Source organism: Loxodonta africana, chromosome 19 (genome assembly GCF_030014295.1).
Source record: "Loxodonta africana isolate mLoxAfr1 chromosome 19, mLoxAfr1.hap2, whole genome shotgun sequence".
NCBI lineage: Eukaryota > Metazoa > Chordata > Mammalia > Proboscidea > Elephantidae > Loxodonta > Loxodonta africana.
Window position 1 is genome coordinate 41270294 of NC_087360.1, and position 18742 is coordinate 41289035.

The 18742-nt window shown below is 46.5% G+C and overlaps 1 protein-coding gene across 1 annotated transcript; it reads left to right on the plus strand.

Annotated features, from left to right (window-relative positions):
- The first annotated feature begins 1241 nt into the window (after positions 1-1241).
- On the plus strand, positions 1242-6927 carry SOX7 (SRY-box transcription factor 7). The gene is made up of 2 exons (XM_003412452.4): positions 1242-1540; positions 5546-6927. Exons 1-2 carry the CDS (start codon positions 1303-1305, stop codon positions 6466-6468), a joined length of 1161 nt encoding a protein of 386 aa, XP_003412500.1. The 5' UTR covers positions 1242-1302; the 3' UTR covers positions 6469-6927.
- The last annotated feature ends 11815 nt before the right edge of the window (positions 6928-18742 follow it).

Below are 18742 nucleotides of genomic sequence, written 5' to 3' on the forward strand. Positions count from 1 at the left end.
CTGTTTCCAAGACCTTGTATAGAGGCCAGCACAGGGGTGGCACTCAGTAAATATTCGTGGATTGAATTCCAGGATCTGATTTAAAAAAAAAAAAAAAACCTTATGGCTGCTGTGTTTTATACAGTAGGGTGTGTCTAAGCCATATTTGTTCATTCACTTATTCGACAGTTCCTGAGTGCCTACTGTGTGTACGCGCTAATGTTAGAGCCTCGGGAGTGAGAGTATTAGTGACAGTGAGGGACGGTCGTGAGCTCCCAGCCCATAGCCCCCGAGGAGCGGCTTCTGTCCCGAGTGTCGGAACAAGGGCATCTGGGGGAGCTCCCACTCGTGCTGAAGCCGTTGGGGACGCGGGAGGCCTGGTGGAAGCGACTCCAGTCTAAGGAAGGGGGAGACTGAGAAAAGAAAATATTACGAGAAGAGAATTCCGCGGGAAAAGAGCTAGAGGCGAGAGAATCTGAGACCTGGACAATAAAACTGGGGTAGGGGAGAGAGTGAGGGTAACAAGAAAGAAATCAGACTGCCAGAGTGAATAAAAGGTAAATGAGAAAGACAGGATTCCCCCTCCCGCGGGGCAGGGAGGGGGATGGGCGCCTAGAGGTCTTCTGTTGCACGCTGCTCGGCGAAACACTAAAGCCGGACGCAGGCCCTAGAAACCAGCCCCACCCCTTGCCAGCCTCCTTGGCTGCCCAAATTGGCTGGGGCGAGGCTGTCAAAGCGTCAGTCATTTTAGAAAAGCAGCAGGTGTGTTCTCTTACGAACGGTTCACTGGACGCTTGGGGAAACTCATGGTAAATGTTTCTCTTGTGCGCCCGGGCACTCCCAGAGAAACCTGTTTGGGGTCGGTTCTCCGTAGGATTCCGAGCTCAAAGAAGTTGGAGTCTGGCCCGGCGGAGGCCTCAGCAGGTTGGGCAGGGGCTTGCTCCCCGCGTCCATGCAAGGGAACTGCGAGGGGCCGCGCCCTACCTGCCGGCTCTAGGCTCTTGGCACCCAACGAGGCCGCGCGTTTGTCCCGGAAGCGCGAGCTGCACCTGCGGCCTGGGAGCGAGCGGGAGGCGGCCCTAAGTGCCTCCTCAGCGCGGATCCCCAGTCGGGACTCAGGGTGGCGGAGGGGCGGGCCGAGTGCAGGCGCGCCGAGACCGAAGGAGGAGCCGCGCTACCTTCGAGAGTCATTGGAGGACGCGGCGGACCGAAGCTGATAAATAAAGGACCGCAGCTGCTGGCCAAGTCGGACGCCCCCGACCCGTGTGAAGGCCAGGTCACCCCCGGCTCAGCGAAGCCAAGCGAGGCGACACCCCTACGGCCATGGCCTCGCTGCTGGGAGCCTACCCGTGGCCTGAGGGGCTCGAGTGCCCGGCCCTGGAAGCCGAGCTGTCGGATGGGCTGTCCCCGCCGGCCGCCCCGCGCCCCCCGGGGGACAAGGGCTCCGAGAGCCGTATCCGGCGGCCCATGAACGCCTTCATGGTGTGGGCCAAGGACGAGAGGAAACGGCTGGCGGTGCAGAACCCAGACCTGCACAATGCCGAACTCAGCAAGATGCTGGGTGAGTGACTAACTGAGGGTTGGCGGGCAGGGCTCCGCAGGGCTCGAGGCGTGGGTGCGGGCAGAGACTGGGTGTGGTGCTCAGGCTTGGGAACGTCGAGAAGGGGGCCATTCGGGCGCGCGAGTCAGGGGAGAGCGAGAATCTTTGGAAGCTCTGAGTATGCCGGGAGTGCATGTGCGCGCGCCTTAGCGCCCTGGGCGCTCACTTTGTTGGCGAGATTGCGCATAAATTGAATATGGATTTGTGTGCTGGATGTCGGAGTTTCAGAGTCGGAAGCAATCAGCGAGGCCGAAAATGAATCCGCGCAGAGGTTTTGGGTTGCAGGAAGGTTCCCTTGGCGGGAACAGGAGCAGAGCAGTGGCAGCCCTTCGAAGCGGAGTTCGCGGCTACTGGAATAGTCTAGCAGAGTGTGGAGCGCCCGCTTCATTCCCGGGTCCGCGCAAACCCGCGCGCAAAGAAGCGGCGGGTAATGGGATTGCAAAGGCCGAGCACAAAACCGACGTTTGCTAGGAATATTGAAGAGGTAAAACCTATTGTTCCCTGTACTTTACGATTGGCACAACCACAGAAGTTGTTTGTCGCAGATAAAAAAAAAAAAAAAATTAACGAATATTCGTGAAGAAAAACACTGCAGAAACGTACCCCTGCTTTAATTATTAAAACAACACCAAAAAAAGTCTACGGAGATAGACTCCATTCCTTAGATTTCTCAGTCATAGGGGTGTGGGTAATTTAATTCGGATTGTTATCGAGGGTCTGTTCTGGAACCAGGCCGCTTCTGGCTTTCTCCGCGGACTTGGGCTGGGGTGGCAGAGGCGGTAGGGCTGGGGAGGAGCCAGGCCCAAAGACCCCAGGGCTGTCTGCTAGGGCGCGGATAAAGTTTGGTCGCGTCCGAAAAAACCGATGTTCCTATGGATTCTCTTCTTTCTCCAATGTCTGGAGCTGAGCACCTTCCCAACCCCTTTTTTTTTACCCTCCGACGTGGTTTTTATTAGTTTTAACTGCAGGAAACTTTTAAATCATTTTGTGTACCCAGCGGGCTCCAGGCCCTGTGAGAAAGGACGTGCTTCCTAATCTGAGACTGGCCCTGTCCTCCCTAACCCCACCCGGGTCTGGAACGGAGCCCTTCCTTTTCCCGTAGGAGCTGAGGGCTCTTTCCCTGCATGGAACCATGGGATGAGGACTTGATACCCACCCAGCTGCTGCCTAAAGTCACAGGACCACAGAGGGGGTCCCCAGAGCCCTTCTGCAGTTTAGATGCCCATTTATCTCAAAGGGCCTATTGCCCATGACACAGCCTGCTGGCTAGCTGTACCCGAGGCAGCATTATGACTTTCTTGGATCCTAAGCACTTTTGCAAAGTGGACCCAATCCTCAATGAAAAATATTTAAAATTATATTCTATATTGTGCTGATAAAAAATAAATATATGAATATTATATGTTAAAGCATTTTCTTCTATCTAAAAGCTTATATTTTTCTCACGATTTTAAAAGAAATTAAAAGCATATTCAGGGAACCCTAAATGTTTTGTGGGTCCTAGACATTGTGCCTTATTGCCCAGGCCCAGGTCAGGAAAGAAAGCACCAGGATTCAGACCAGAATCAGAGAGGAGGGCAGATTGGGGAGCCTGCCTCTGCCAGTGAGGCTGCCTGCTCCCAGGGAAAGGAACTTAGGAGACAAATACCTCCGTGTGAGTGCACGCCTGTTAGGCACTTTTGCACAGGCTTCCAGAGTTACAGCTCATTTTGCAGGAGAGACCCTGATTCCTTCCCAGTTAACAACACCTGGCACTGGGCTAGGGAAACAAACTTAAAAGAAATTAAAAGCATATTCAGGGAACCCTAAATGTTTTGTGGGTCCTAGACATTGTGCCTTATTGCCCAGGCCCAGGTCAGGAAAGAAAGCACCAGGATTCAGACCAGAATCAGAGAGGAGGGCAGATTGGGGAGCCTGCCTCTGCCAGTGAGGCTGCCTGCTCCCAGGGAAAGGAACTTAGGAGACAAATACCTCCGTGTGAGTGCACGCCTGTTAGGCACTTTTGCACAGGCTTCCAGAGTTACAGCTCATTTTGCAGGAGAGACCCTGATTCCTTCCCAGTTAACAACACCTGGCACTGGGCTAGGGAAACAAACGTGGTGTTACTTTTTAAAAGATGGTATCTGTATCCTTGTTAATAGGGAGGCAGTAGGATGACCTGCTTCCAACTCCATAATCTCATCCAGCCCTTCTCTTTCTGACCTATGAAAGGGAAGGCTCCATGTGAGAGTCCCAGCTTGACTATGAGCTTTCCAAACTTTAAAGACAACTAATTGTCTTCTTCTCCCAGCATCTTCCCCCAGTATTTTTAGTATATTATGAATGAGAAAATGTAAAGACAATTATACATTTAGTAACATGTGAAAATGAACCTGTGCTTTATCAATACTAGATACATTTAGAAACTAGTTTCACATTATGTATTCAGTCCATAGACAGTGTGGAGTGTGCACCTGGATCTTGGGCCTTTTGCAGCGCCACAGGCTGGGCATCACTGACCTTCAGAATCCCTTCCGGCCCCAAATCTGGAGTTCCTAGCACTTTTCAAATTATCATTTTAAGTGACAGCTAGTTATATTAGTGACTCCATCAAAATAGTTATAAACTTTCACCCAAATGGTAGAATAATAATGCCACCCCTTGACCCCTTTGAGGGCCTTGGCTCATGGAGCCAGCCAGTGCCTGACCCTGAGCATACAGCTCTGTACTCTGTCCTTAGCACTGTGGGGAGTGCTGCTGGGTATGTGGCCGCTTTTCTTACAGGGCTTAGCCAGGGGCATTAAGCTCCGGTTTAGTGGTTCTCAAACTTCAGGATACATTAGCATTATTGGGGAACTTATTAAAATTGTAGAATCCTGGGCTCACTTGAGGAGATAATTCAAGTGTCTGGAAGCTACCTTCAGAAAACACTGCAGCTAGAGGGATGCACAATGTACATGCACAAAGGAAAGACAAACATGAAAGTAATTTATAAAACAACAGACTAGTGATAACAATGAAAGTAACTTACACGTGGACCTAGCCTTTTAGCATCAATGGGGTAGGGGCATGGAATGCTTTTAAAGAGGAGAGTTCTGAGATGAATGGTATCACAGTGTCTTTATTTTATAGCGAGGAAAATAGAGGCACGGGCAAGTTAAAGAATTGGCTTCTGCATGGAGAGTCAGTGGCTGAGCAGGTGCCCCCTGCCACAATTGAAGGGTCGAAGGTACATGGGCTATAAGCAGTAGCCTGTGTGTGTGTTGTACACATGTGTTTGTGTGTGTACATGTGTGCGTATGTGTGTGTGCACCTTAGTGTAAAGGTGTGTATGCATGCATATGTGTGTGTGCATGTGTGTATGTTGCAGGCAGATGCTTACATCCTGCCCAAGTCTTCTACAGCAGGGTCCTGTTCGACCTTCAGATGTAAGGGGTAATCATTTGTGAGATTTTATAATTTACTTACATCTGTGCAACTATTTACTGAGCCTGAGTTCCCCCACAGGAAGGCCTGTGAGTTACAGTATCACTTCCTGAGAGCCACCAATAATCAACAAAGGCACACATTTTAATTAAAACTCACAAATGATTTGAATTGACAGTCAAAGGATAAGAAGAGCCTCAATCAATGTTTGGTGGTTATATATTTTTCCCTTCACTGACACTGGGTCAGGCAGACCATTGGCTGCTGATCTTTCCTTTTTTATAGTGTTCACTTTATCTGGTGGCTTTTATATGAGAGGTGATGTGTCTTTATGTACAGTTTGTGGGATGCAAGCAGGAAAAGGTGGTGTGCAGGATCTATGGTGGGAAGAGAATGCAAGGCTGTCATCTGTCTGTGGCTATGAGATGGAGGTGGGAGTGAGGCATGGAGGGGCAGCCCTGTGTGTAAGATGGTCAGAGGCATGAGTCTCATAGACAGGTGAGCCAGCGGCTCAAAGTAGCCTAGATACTGAAGGTGGCCTTCTCTGGCTTGTGTGAGCAGGAAAGTCGTGGAAGGCTCTGACGCTGTCCCAGAAGAGGCCCTACGTGGACGAGGCTGAGCGGCTGCGAGTTCAGCACATGCAGGACTATCCCAACTACAAGTACCGCCCCCGAAGGAAGAAGCAGGTCAAACGCCTCTGCAAGCGAATGGACCCTGGCTTCTTGCTGAGCCCTCTCTCCCGTGACCAGAATGCCCTGCCTGAGAAGAGGAGTGGGAGCCGGGGGGCTCTGGGTGAGAAGGAGAGGGGTGAGTACTCCCCAGGTGCCACCGTGCCCAGCCTCAGGGGCTGCTACCGCGAGGGGTCAGCTGGCGGCAGTGGCAGCACCGCAGGCGGTGTGGACACCTATCCCTACGGGCTGCCCACACCCCCAGAAATGTCTCCCCTGGATGTACTGGAGCCGGAGCAGACCTTCTTCTCCCCGCCCTGCCAGGAGGAGCATGCTCACTCCCACTGCATCCCACACCTGCCTGGGCCCCCATACTCCCCTGAGTATGCCCCCAGCCCCCTCCACTGCAGTCACCCCCTGGGCTCCCTGGCCCTCGGCCAGTCCCCAGGTGTCTCTATGATGTCCACTGTATCTGGCTGTCCCCCATCTCCTGCCTATTACTCCCCTGCCACCTACCACCCTCTCCACTCCAACCTCCATGCCCAGCTGGGCCAGCTCTCCCCTCCTCCTGAGCACCCCGGCTTTGATGCCCTGGATCAGCTGAGCCAGGTGGAACTCCTGGGGGACATGGATCGCAATGAGTTTGACCAGTATTTGAACACTCCTGGCCGCCCAGACTCTTCCGCAGGGGCCGTGGCCCTCAGTGGACATGCCCCGGTATCCCAGGTGACAGCAGCTGGCCCCACAGAGACCAGCCTCATCTCAGTCTTGGCTGACGCCACAGCAACGTATTACAACAGCTACAGTGTGTCATAGAGCCCCAGGGCACCATGTGCCGCCCTGCCCATGCTGCCCTCTCCTTCCTGAGCACCACAGGGAGCTGAGAGAAGATGCAGTATTACCAACTTTCCTTGAACCACCCTCAGGGCATGGAGAGGCATGAACTCCAGGCCCCAAAGCCTTTGTCCTAAAGCTGAAGGGGGTCTTGCTGATCTAAGTGCCCCTCTGCCCCCTTGCCTGCCAGTTCCACACCCTTCAGCCTGCATTTTGAGTATATTCCTTTAAACGAATTTTCACTGGTTTTTACACCCTGGGAATAAGGCGTTGTAGCTGCTGAAAGATGCTGTTTAACAGTAGAATTTTTACTGATCTCTTCCCAGTACCACTTGTTGAGACAAATGTGTGCAAAGCCCAGCATTTGCATCTCTCCTGCTTCCAACAGAGCCACTCTGAGCACAGCAGACTTGGTCTATTAGGTCCTTCACCTGAGAAGAGCACTGGATGAGAAGTTGGGACCTGGGAGCTAGTCCCAGATCTGCCACAGACGATTGGAATGACACCCTGATGTGCTTGCACCTGCCCCCCCACCAAGCCTGTTTTCCCATCAGTAAAAAGAGGGGCAGACTTGGTGTCTAAGGTCCTCTTTGCTCCATGCTTTTCTGATTTAACATTCTCTCAAGGCTTACTGAAAGGAAAATGGGAAATTTGACTCCTTAATAAGCTCATTAATGTGCAACTTGATGATAATTCGGTGTTTGTAATCCAAGGACGTGAAACTTTCTGCACTTCCACTCCCTTCCACAATTATTACAGTCTTCCAAAAGGGCTATTTTTTAATTTGAAAGAAAACACTCATCTTGATTTGGGAAATTAACTGCTGTGGTTGAAGTTTTTTTTTTTAAGATAAGTTCTCTTTTATTACAGATAAACCTCACGAGAATATACACAGTCTGAATATATACAGTGAATGTGAGACACACAAGCCTTCATGCACACTCTTGAATATGTGTCTGTGCATAAGAAATAAGATGTTCTTGTTAACGATGGTAACTTCACATCAACTCCCTGTTACTAATGGCCAAACAAGCCATAATACCTAAAAGGAACTTGGAACAAAGCATTACTTTCTTCAAATCTTGATGTGTTATTTCTTGAGCAAAACTTCAGCCACACATCCCCTCAGTGGATGCAAAAGGAGCTTCCTTCCTGGCTTTCTCCATCTCCCTTTCCTGGGTTTTCTGTTTTTCTTCCTTTCTCTTCTCCCACTCTTGAATTAGATACTAATTCATAGAGTACCTGATTTACAATCCCAAAGATAATTCCCATGAATTTGATGGGAATTTTTTTCCTTACAAGCCAGCTGGTTCTTAAGGCCATTTCGCAGCCAACGTTTTAGAACACCTTTCCTGCCCCCACTTTGATTTTACTTCATTTCTAAAGAGCAAAAATGCACTGTGATTCAGAAAATGTTTCTGAGCCCTGACCCTGGCCCGAAAATATTTCCATTCTTCCCCCAAGCCTCATTTGAAGGAACATACCAAAAGTGAGTAAAAGAAAACAGTTTGTCTTCTGATTTCAGCCTATTATTGCTTGTATGAACAATGTAAGTGTTTTATATATTCTCCTGTTATTTCCCCCTTATGTTTTGTATTGTTAAACAATCCTTTTTTTCCTTCCAAGAAGTCTCATTGTAAAATTGCTTGCAAGATATGATTAATCTTTATGCTATTGTTGTATATGACATTTGGTAATAAATAGTAAATCCTTGAGGTTGTGATTGACTGGTGCACATTCCAGAATGTATATTAATAATCTTGTAAAACATTATCACAGACATTAAGCTAAACTGTTCCATTTTTTTTCTTGTAACAACTACACATGCCTTGGAACAGTTGTGGATATTGATTTGTCTAAAATATTTAATTTAAATAAACATTTTTGTACCGTGATCGTTCTATCATTTAAAATACAGTTTTACAAAAAGATTTCAAGAGAAACAGATATTATGTCCAGTGCTGCTTGTATTATTGGTCAAATTATTTTCTACATCAACTTTTTTTACTTTAAAAAGTTGATATCTTGTAGGGGTAGTGTATTTTATTTTATGAGTTATGATAAAGAGATAAATCACAATTCTACACATTGGAAACAGTGTTGTTACCAATGACATGGGAAGAAAAGACTGACTCATAACCTACATAAAGAACAGTTTTCTTCTCAAGATGAGTTTACATTTGGAAAGTGAGATGAGGTAATTATCATGCTATTTCAAGATAGAAAGTAAGTTTTCCCCCACGACTTGCTTCCTTAAGGCTACCACATTTTTTCCTTTCTTTTTTGAAATAATCTTGAGAAATACCTAAATTGCCTACTTTGCTATGTATCTATACCCGACCCATTGTCGTTGAGTCAATTCCAACTCAGCGACCTTATAGGACAGAGTAGAACTGCCCCATAGAGTTTCCAAGGCTGTAAAACTTTACTGAACAGACTGCCCCATCTTTCTTCCGCATGTCTCCATGGATGTGGTATAATAACAAATAGCAAACTCTCAAAGCTCTATAGAATGCTGTGGAAGAAGCAGGAGAACGCATGAATTGGCAGTTAAAGAATGAAACATCTTGCAAGGCTTAGGATTATAATGCCAGCCAAAAAGTACCTGGAAAAAATTGGTGATTACTCAGTGCCTGTGCAAGTCACCTGTGTCTGGCTTTTCCCTGTGGTGCAGCAGTTGTAACATGTTCAAATCAAGGACAACCTTGTGTTTTCCCAGGCCCTCTGGACCAAGGAGTAGGTTTTGGGAGGGCTAAACTGGTCATACATTCATCCTTCAATTAGGACCCTAATCTGTATTCATTACTTTAATAGCCCTTTACAGGTGTATGGAGTTTTACGGAAAGTTTTATGGGCTATTTCTCACCCATGGTGTCAGGTGGGGCTCTGTCATTCATCCACGCCATTGCACAGCCAGGGACACTGAGGCCCAGGTGGGAGCTAGTGATGTATGGCTCACATTACTTAGTCAGGGGAGGTTGGTATTTCAGTGCATAGCCAGACTTGTTTGTTGGCCGCCTCAGCCAAACAGTTTCACAGCTAGAGGCTTGATCCTTTTTTTTAATACTTTACCATGGTGTGGAATTACATGCCGTGCACTTCATACTTATCACAGCCCAGGAAAAGAAAGAAAGAGCAAAAGGAAATTATAGGGCCAGAGCTAGATGATACCTGAAGACATTGCCACTCATGCCCCATCCCTGTGGGTCGCTAACAGTGGCTGCCTGCAGTGTCATCGGCTGGCAGAGGATATGGGCAGCCCTTGTCTGGCAGTGTCTGCCCGTAACATCATCCTGACACTGCCAAAAGGGGTGTATTCCATTCCAGGACATACCGTGGGGGGTGGAGGCATTGTCCCTACCCCTGGGAAGGCAGGAAACAGGCAGGCAACAGGACAGCTCTTTCACTTTTGTTCGACTATGAGTAAAACAGTACTTCCCAGAAAATCAGGCATATTTTAGAGTTTCAGCTGCTCGTTCTGGGCACACAACTGCCTCCAGTGACGAGAATGCTTTTTCCTTTCGCTGATGAGAATTTATGAGTATGCACAGTGATGTTACTTTTTCTAACACATAAAAAAAAAACACACATAGATATTACTATTTCATGCTTTTTTTACCCTCTCCCCCAGCGCCTATTCCTCACCGGCACTGGCAGTATACTGCAGAGGTGGGTTCACCTTGACGCTAATGAGGATCACGCTTCTGGCCTCTCACTTGCGCAGGCTGTTTCCGATGTCCCAAGAGGGAACCTACCCATGTGTTCACGTGCCACTCATTTTTAGAAATTTTGCAATAGGGAAGTTATTTTTGTATTATTTTCTTTAGGAGAGCCCCCAAATTATATAATCTTCAGGTCCCCTAACACTCAGCTAGCCCTGTGTGGGTGCCCTCTTTACAGTGCCCTCTCTCAGGGCTCCCTATGGTGTACCTTGCCACTCTTGGAAAGCCTCATTTTTCTCTGAAAGTAGTCTTCTTTCCCATGCTTCAGAGTTTTTACCAGTGCTTAGTCCCTGTGTGGGGACAACCCACCCATTGTTGAAGTCCAGCTCAGACATCCCCACCCCCGCTCGACAGAGGGACTGTAACTCTCCTACCACAGAGCTAAGGTGGATCTCCTTACATCATCATCCAGCGTGGGACTTATCCACCAATGTGCATCCTCCCCAACAGGGCAGACACATAGTAGCTATTCAACAAATAAATAAATAAACAAATGAATAAAAATCTGAGATGTCCTGAGATGTTTTCTAGTTAATCTTGGTGGCATTAGGGACGCTGGTGGTTAAAGAATTGGACACTTCTTGGTCCTTAATTTTCTGGCCCATTTCTCTGAAAGCAAAGGCTATGGGGGCATTTGTGTGTATAGTTTTCACAGCCCTGAGGCTGGGTCCGACAGGGCAATGGCTATTTGTCTGCTCCTTTTTTTTTTTCCTAGACTATAGCTGCCTGGAGTAAGAAGGTCAGGAGATGAGCATGAGGATGGGGAGGAAAACCTCTCCTGTCCTGTCCTGTGGCAGCAGAACAAAGATGAGGGCAGACAGCTTATAACATACTCCCTGTCCATCTGCAGTGGTTGTGAAGTGCTTTCCTTCTGGGAAGGCTGTGCTCTTGGTTTTATCCCAGTGAAAGAAGGGGAAATAGAGAGAGAGAGAATTTTAAAAGAGATGTATTTATCTTCTGATGGCACTGGGTTGGTTTCTTTATAGCTAGATAGATAGACAGACAGACAGACAGACAGACAGATAGATAGATGGATGACAGGCTGTTGTTGTTGTTAGGTGCCATAACAACCCCACGTGACAGAGCAGAACTGCCCCATAGGGTTTTCTAGGCTATAATTTTTACAGAAGCAGATCACCAGCTCTTTTTCCCATACAGCTGCTGGGTAGGTTCAACCTAGCAGATGAGCACTTAACTGTTGCACCACCAAGGCCTCTAGATGATAGATATTTTAAATTTCAAATGAGACATAGTTGTAGAAAGTTTAGGGGGAAAAAAATAGCAGATTGTAAAGAAAGAAGTTCTCTATTGTCCTACCACTTACAGACATTTTGCCATACATCCATCCTTTTTCTTGTCTGAATATACGTAAATATACATATAAATATACATATCTTTTATAAAAGGATAATACCATACAGATGTTTTATTTATTAATATTAAATATTTTCCTAAGTCATTAAACTTTTTTTCTGCAAAAGGTGTTTTCCTTCTAGTTTGAAAATCAATGTGAAAAAGATTTTGGAGTAAAAGAAAAATTACTTACCGTACAGCCTCAACACTAGTATTTTCAATATCTTAATTTTTGTATACTGAACTCCCTAGTCCATGTAGGCAACATTGTATGTGGTGTAATCATAGTATAGCTACAGATACCATTTGGTATTTGGCTTTATCCTTTCAACATCATATTACAGAAGTTTTACCAGGTTGGTAAGCTATTTTCATATTTATCATTTTTGATGACTGCACAGTACTTCTGTAAATTAATGTACCTTAATTTATCTGGCCATTCCCTTGCAACTGGATAACTAAATTGTAATTGTTTCTCTCTCTCTTTTTGCCACTGTAAATAACACTGCAATGAACATTTACTTGTTTATGTCCTGAGATAAATTTCAATCAGGATATCTTAGGCTGGGTTCTCCAGAGAAGCAAAACCAGTAAAGCATATAAATATGTATACAGAGAGATTTGTATTAAGGAAATGGCTGGAACATCCCAAGTCGGTTGGTCAGCCTGGAAATTTCTCCAGGTTCATGCAGGCACAGGGGCTGACAAACCATCAGCAAGTCAGACAACAGGGCTCTAGCTCACAGGCTTTGAAGACCAATGAATCCCAAAATCAGTGGGCAAGATGGCAGGTAAGCTACTACCTGAAGTCCCAGGAACCGGAGGTCAGATGAACAGGAACCAGCTGCAGGATCCAGAACCAGCAAAAGCTCGAGAGCCTTGCCAGAGAGTCCACCTGTACTGGATGCTGGCCACACCCCCAAGGAAACTCCCTTCCAACTTATTGGCTACTCACAACAGACCCCATCATGGAGGTGATCACATTATACCAAATCTCATCATGGAGGTGATCACATCATCATATGACTGCCAAACTACATCATAACTGCCAAACAACTAAGAATCATGGCCCAGCCAAATTGACACATAATCTTAACTACCACACAGGGTATTGCTGAGTCGAAGCGTATGAACATGTTTAGAGCTTCTGCTTCAAATTGCTTGTTTGCTTTCCCACAGGATCTCAATTAATAGTTGAGACACAAAATGACTCCTTTTCTTTTGTTTTGCAGCAAACTACTGTATCTTATCTTTAGGTAGATCTTTCATATCTAAGGTGTTGTAATTAAAAAACATTTCCATTCTTTACTCATACACATTCTTCAATTATTTCATTATAATTAAGCTGCCGAACAATATCTATTTCCATTCATAATAAAGATAATGAATTGAGTCTTTCTTGAATCATTGTTGTATGCTGAGGATTTTTTTAGTCCTCTTTAGGGATGAAGATGAGTGTTCTATTTTGCAGTTTGTGATCATTAAAGTTAGGAATACACTTAAAGCAATTTCAGCATGGAGAAATACGCATTGTATTTTATCTTCTGTTATGGAATCATGCATGCCTACATGAGTAGGCTGGAGTTCCTGGATCTGCAGACATGGATATACAAAGATGGTTCTCTCAAAATGGATCAAGCCCTGTTATCTATTAACATAATCTGTTCTTGCAGAGTAACCGCTCATGTTGGATCCAGTTGCATATTGGGTGAATGTAGCAAGAATTAGGCTCCACAGCCCACTCCCACCTCTTGTTTATTAGAAAGAAATAGTATACTCCTGAGACCCCCTGAGATAAGGAGTTTCAATTACTCAGGAGGGGACCTTAGGAGATAAATGTCAATGAAGGTGTTGAAGTGGTAGGCCCTCATAGTTTAAACAACTTTGCATGTGGGCACCCTCGTATCTTTATTTCTGGCCAGCACATTCACCCACACTGGAAACTCAAAAAAAAAAAAAAAACCAAACCCACTGCCATTGAGTCAATTCTGACTCATAGCGACCCTATAGGACAGAGTAGAAATGCCCCATAGAGTTTCCAAGGAGCATCTGCCGGATTCGAATTGCTGACCTCTTGATTAGCAGCTGTAGCACTTAGCCACTATGCCACCAGGGTTTCCACCCATACTGGAGGTGGTATCAATTTCATTTAGTGCCCTGCCCGTTCCCTTCCACTGCAGTGCTCCCTTTTCCTTCTGTCCTGTCTGCTTGGCATCTATGGGTCATTGCTTTGGACAACTGGTGCCCCTGTTTTGTTGATGCCCTAAGCACATGCTTACCTTGCTTATTGGATGATCCTTCTCTGTGTCTGTAAAATAAAAGTTAGTTTATTTTGGAGACTGGAGTGGGTTGGTTTTATGGGTGCTTTTCTACTGTTAGTTAAGAATTTTTATACTTAAAGATAGACCTAGTTATGAAAAAGGAAGCATGTTTAAATGCCAATTTTTTTCCAGTTTCCATGAATTTGGGCTTTTGTTTTCCTTTCTTTTGATAGAAAGATGAATTATTGAAGTCAAACAGGAAGCGAGTGAGGGAAATCTTTGTACATGTCCATCTGTCTCTATGTCTCTCCCTTTCTCCTTCTGTCTTTCTCTCTCCACCACCTCTTTTCCTCAACCGCTCGTTCCCTCTCTCTCGCTCTCTCTTTCTGTTTCTTTCCTTATTCCCTTCCTCTTTTCACATCTTTTGGTTTCATTCTCTTTGACTTAGAAATATGTCTACAAAAACTTAAGCAAATGATAAATGTTTTATCTTTGGTTTAAAACAAAAACTTAAGCAAATGATGAAAGTTTTATATTTGGTTTAAAACGACGTCACTCTGAGTGCAGTGCTTTATTTATTTATTGTGTTTTAAGTGAAAGTTTACAAATCAAGTCAGTCTCTCATACAAAACTGATATACACCTTGCTAAAAAAAAAAAAAATTTTTTTTTTTGTATGTACTCCTAGCTGCTCTCCCCCTAATGAGACGGCACATCCTCCTCTCCTCCCTGTATTTCCCATGTCTATTCAACCAACTCCTGTCCCCCCGCACCTTCTCATCTCACCTCCAGATAGGAGCTTGGTTGCCAAGGCAGTCTCATGTGTCTCCTTGAGCCAGGAAGCTTACTCCTCACTGGTATCATTTTCTGTCTTATAGCCCAGTCCAATCCCTGTCTGAAGAGTTGGCTTCCGGAATGATTCCAAGCCTGGGCTAACAATGGGTCCGGGGACCAAGACCTCCAGGGTCCCTCTTGTCTCTGTCAGACCATTAAGTCTGGTCTTTTTACAAGAATTTGAGATCTGCATCCCACTCTTCTCCTGCTCCATCAGGGATTCTCTGTTGTGTTCCCTGTCAGGGCAGTGATCGGTGGTAGCCAGGTACCATCTAGTTCTTCCAGTATCAGGCCGATGTAATGATTCCTTTCTTAACAAGAAGAATTAAAGCCACTGAAGACTATTTAAAGTGACTTGACTCTGAGTGGAAACCCTGGTAGCGTAGCAGTTAAGAGTTTGTCTGCTAACCAAAAGGCTGGCAGTTGGAATCCACCAGGCACTCCCTGGAAACTCTATGGGGCATTTCTACTTTGTCTACTATGAGTTGGAATTGACTCGATGGCAACAGGTTAGGTTTTTTTCATTTTGAATCTAAGTAGGCTCGGCTGGCTGTGCTTTACTTGTCATGGTGCCTTTGTCTTCCTAAGAATTGTTAAAGCTTGCTGCTGGCTTCCATCAGTAAATGAGGAGTGTTCCTTTCCTCAGTGGGTGAATAATACAAGAGTGGATACACACTATTCCTTGGCCTCTAGCCTGCTGCTGCTACCCTTAGCCTGAGATGTGTGAAGATAGTTTTTACTTTATGGTTTAGCATCAACTTAGTTTGGGAGAGGTACTATATAAAGGACAGCATTCTTCTATTGGTTGCCAAGGCAGTCAGACAGAATCCTTAATGCCCCAGGAGCATACCATTAGTGCTGCTGGCCACATTTACAGCGTGCTGTCAACTCTAGAGACAGTGGGAGACTATCGAGAAGAGTTGGGGCCTAGGGGTGGGAGTCTGACCTTGCTCCATCACCAGGTTTTGATTGGGTTTTGGCTACATCCCTGAACCTGTTCTCGCATCTAACCAGTAACTAGTTGCTATCAAGCCAACTCCAGCTCTTTGTGACCTCGTGTGCGTCAGAGTAGAACTGTGCTTCATAGGGTTTTCAATGGCTGACTTTTCAGAAGTAGATCACCAAAACTTTTTTTCTGAGGCACCTCTGGGTGCAGCCAAAAGTGTTAACTGTTTACTCCCTACCCAGGGACTCCTCTTTCATCTAAGGAGGTAGTAATTTGTAAATATTTTAGGAATTATAAAGCTTTATATGAAACTAAAGAGTAAATATTGTATGTTTTATGATCCAATGTAGATTTCTTTTAGGCCTTAAGGATGGAACTAGTTAGAAAAATCTGGAGCCATGTGTTCAATGACTGGTTTATTGTGTGGGAGAAATAAGAGAAAAGGACACCTAAAAGATGACAAAAAGGGATTATAGAGGTACTCTATCAGTTTTCTTCTTTGGGCAATAAACTAAGTTGAAAGAGACTGCTTAGGTCATTCAACCCATTCTTCTGCCTCTACTGAGGATGGCTTCTTAGGCAGATGAGTTTCCATTTGATTTGAGGAAACTAGTCTAAGCTTAACAAATTCCATCATCAAAAAGTTCTTCCTTATACTTCACCTACTTTCTTTCTGCTTCAGTCTAAATCTATTTCCTCTTGATGTCATCCATGGAGATGTAGAAAAATTTGTTCCAATCTTGATCAGGTGATCCTCATCCCCGAAGGCTGATGGTCATGCCTTTTTCCTTTTTGTTATGGGTACCGTGTTTGAAAGGAGCTCTGGTGGTGCAATGGTTAAATGCTTTTGTGCTAACCAAAATGTTGGTGGTTCAAAGCCACCCAGTGGCTCCAAGGGAGAAAAAAGCTGGAGATCCACTCCCATAAAGATTACAGCCTAGAAAACTCTATAGGGCAGTTCTAATCTGTCACATAGGGTTACTATGAATCAAAATCGACTGGACGGCACGACAGTAGCCGTGTCTGAGGCTTGGGTAGGGGTTGTGGCTTTCCTTCAGACTTCTTAGGTCTGTATTTCCCCCTTAATTAGAGAATGAATGTTGTATGGGCATGGAGGGGAGGGTGGGGGAGCCTCATTATGAAAATAGTGGGAGAGGAAGGCAGGGGATGTTACCAGGGAGTAGAAGCATGTATTCCATAAATACTTTTGTAATGTTCTGTGCCATTGGCATAGGGTGTAGTCATTTCCTAGAGGTTTGTGCAGAGGTTCACATTGTTGGGTCAGATGATGGGCACCTTAGCCCTGCTCACTGTGTTTTGTATGGTCAATCATCGTCCATCAGAGGGGTTGTGGGGTGGTGCAGTTCTGGAACAAGTGGAAGGACTTCAAAAAAGAAAATTATTCAACCTAGAAGGGCTGCTGGACTCTGATTAATAAAAGGTCTTCGCAGTCTCCAGGGGCATCAGGGAGGCTGGCTATTATGTCTTAGCAGTTGTGACAATGAGACCTGGAAGGTAAAGGCTGTGATTTCCACCAGTGAGAGGTTGTGCAGGGAGGGTTGGTGGCCATAGGTGTCTGCTTGCTCTGTCTGTGTGTCTTCACATTGCTTTGTTCTTATCCTATCAGAGACACTGAGAGAGCTTGGTAGCTCCTCAGTTCCGGTCCCAAGGAATCATGTAGCTTCTTTTCCTTTATTCCCTTCCCTGAAGAAGAGGAGCACCAGCTCCCACATCTCCGAGTGCTGAAAAGGTCAGGGGAAGTGTGTTTGCCACATTTGTAAAATCTCTAAAGGAGAGCATGAGATAAGGTGGTTGGTTTGATGACCTCACCAGCCCATCAGGTAGTGTAAATAAAGGGGCTACATTTTTACTGAAAAGAACATGGAACTGGAAATTTGGAGAACAGCCTTCCCTTTCTAGCTGTGTGACCTTGAGAATATTACTGACTGAAAGAGCTGGAAGGAGTCTCATTATCATTCTGTCAGCCCCCAGGTTTGATGACAAAGGAAATGGAGGCCCAGAGAGGTAGAGTGATTCGCCCACAGACAGGCAGCTGAGAACAGAACCTGGTGAGGGGTTCCTAAGTGCGTGAAGAGCTTCTAGGGAGAGGTAGGGGTAGGGCTACCTCACCTCTCTGGGCTATGGAGGTCTTTGCAGAGTCAGCAAAGTTGGGGAATTGGGAGTAGGACTGCTGACAGAAGCCGCATACCAGCTGGCTCTCTTTGCTTGGGTTCACCTGAGATCCCAGGACTGTGAGGCCTCAGCAATGCACAGGGGCTGGGAGCTCATGTCTAGGGAAGTTGGGTGATGGCGACAGGGCCCTGGGATTGGAGTGCAGATGAGAGGGAAGACAAGGGCCCAGTGAGTTAGAATGTCTTCTCAATTACCTCCCAAGTGGTGTCTTCTTGTGCCTCTTGAAACCCAGCTTGTCTTGGTGGGTGGTGGCGCAGGAGAGCCAGGTGGGAGCGAGCTCCCTTGAGGAGGGTGGGTCTGAGTGTGCACCCCCGTGCTCACTGATGTGAGGCAGACACACAGTCCTGGGAATGGCTGGTGGCTCCTGAGGGTCAGTGGCTGGCACAGAACCGCCCAAGTTTCCCGCCCTGAGCATACCTGGCAACCAGTGCTCCTTTGTCATGTTGCTGCTGTCCTTGCTTGCCCTGCCCTACCTTGGGGTGCCCTGTGACCAGGCTGAAGGAGCACAGAAAGGAAGCCTCCAGTCCAGGGGCAGCAGAGGGGCTGGGGAGGCTGGGGCACCTGGGCAGAGCTTCTGGAGGGCAGCAGAATAGAACAACACTCAGGAGCTGGCCCTCAGCCTTCAGCTGCCTCCCCAGTGCCCTGGGAGATTTAGAGGAGGGAGAAGTTGCAGTGGGGGCCTTGAGAGGGTGGAGGCAGTTGGGCTGCTGAGTGTTTTCCTGCCCTGGAAGCTGCTGTGAGCAGGAGGAGGAGGATGTGGCCGGAGCCCAGTGTTTCCTGCCTGATAAGCTGACCCCTCCCTGTGGAGCCCTGGCTGGGCTACCTTCTCTGGAGAGCCCTGCCCAGGGAAGGGCTGGCAGAGGAGGAAAATCACTTCTCCAGATTAGCTCTCAGAGGCTGAGCATTCCTCCCCCTGCCACTGTCCTCCACAGCAGCCACAGGAAATGG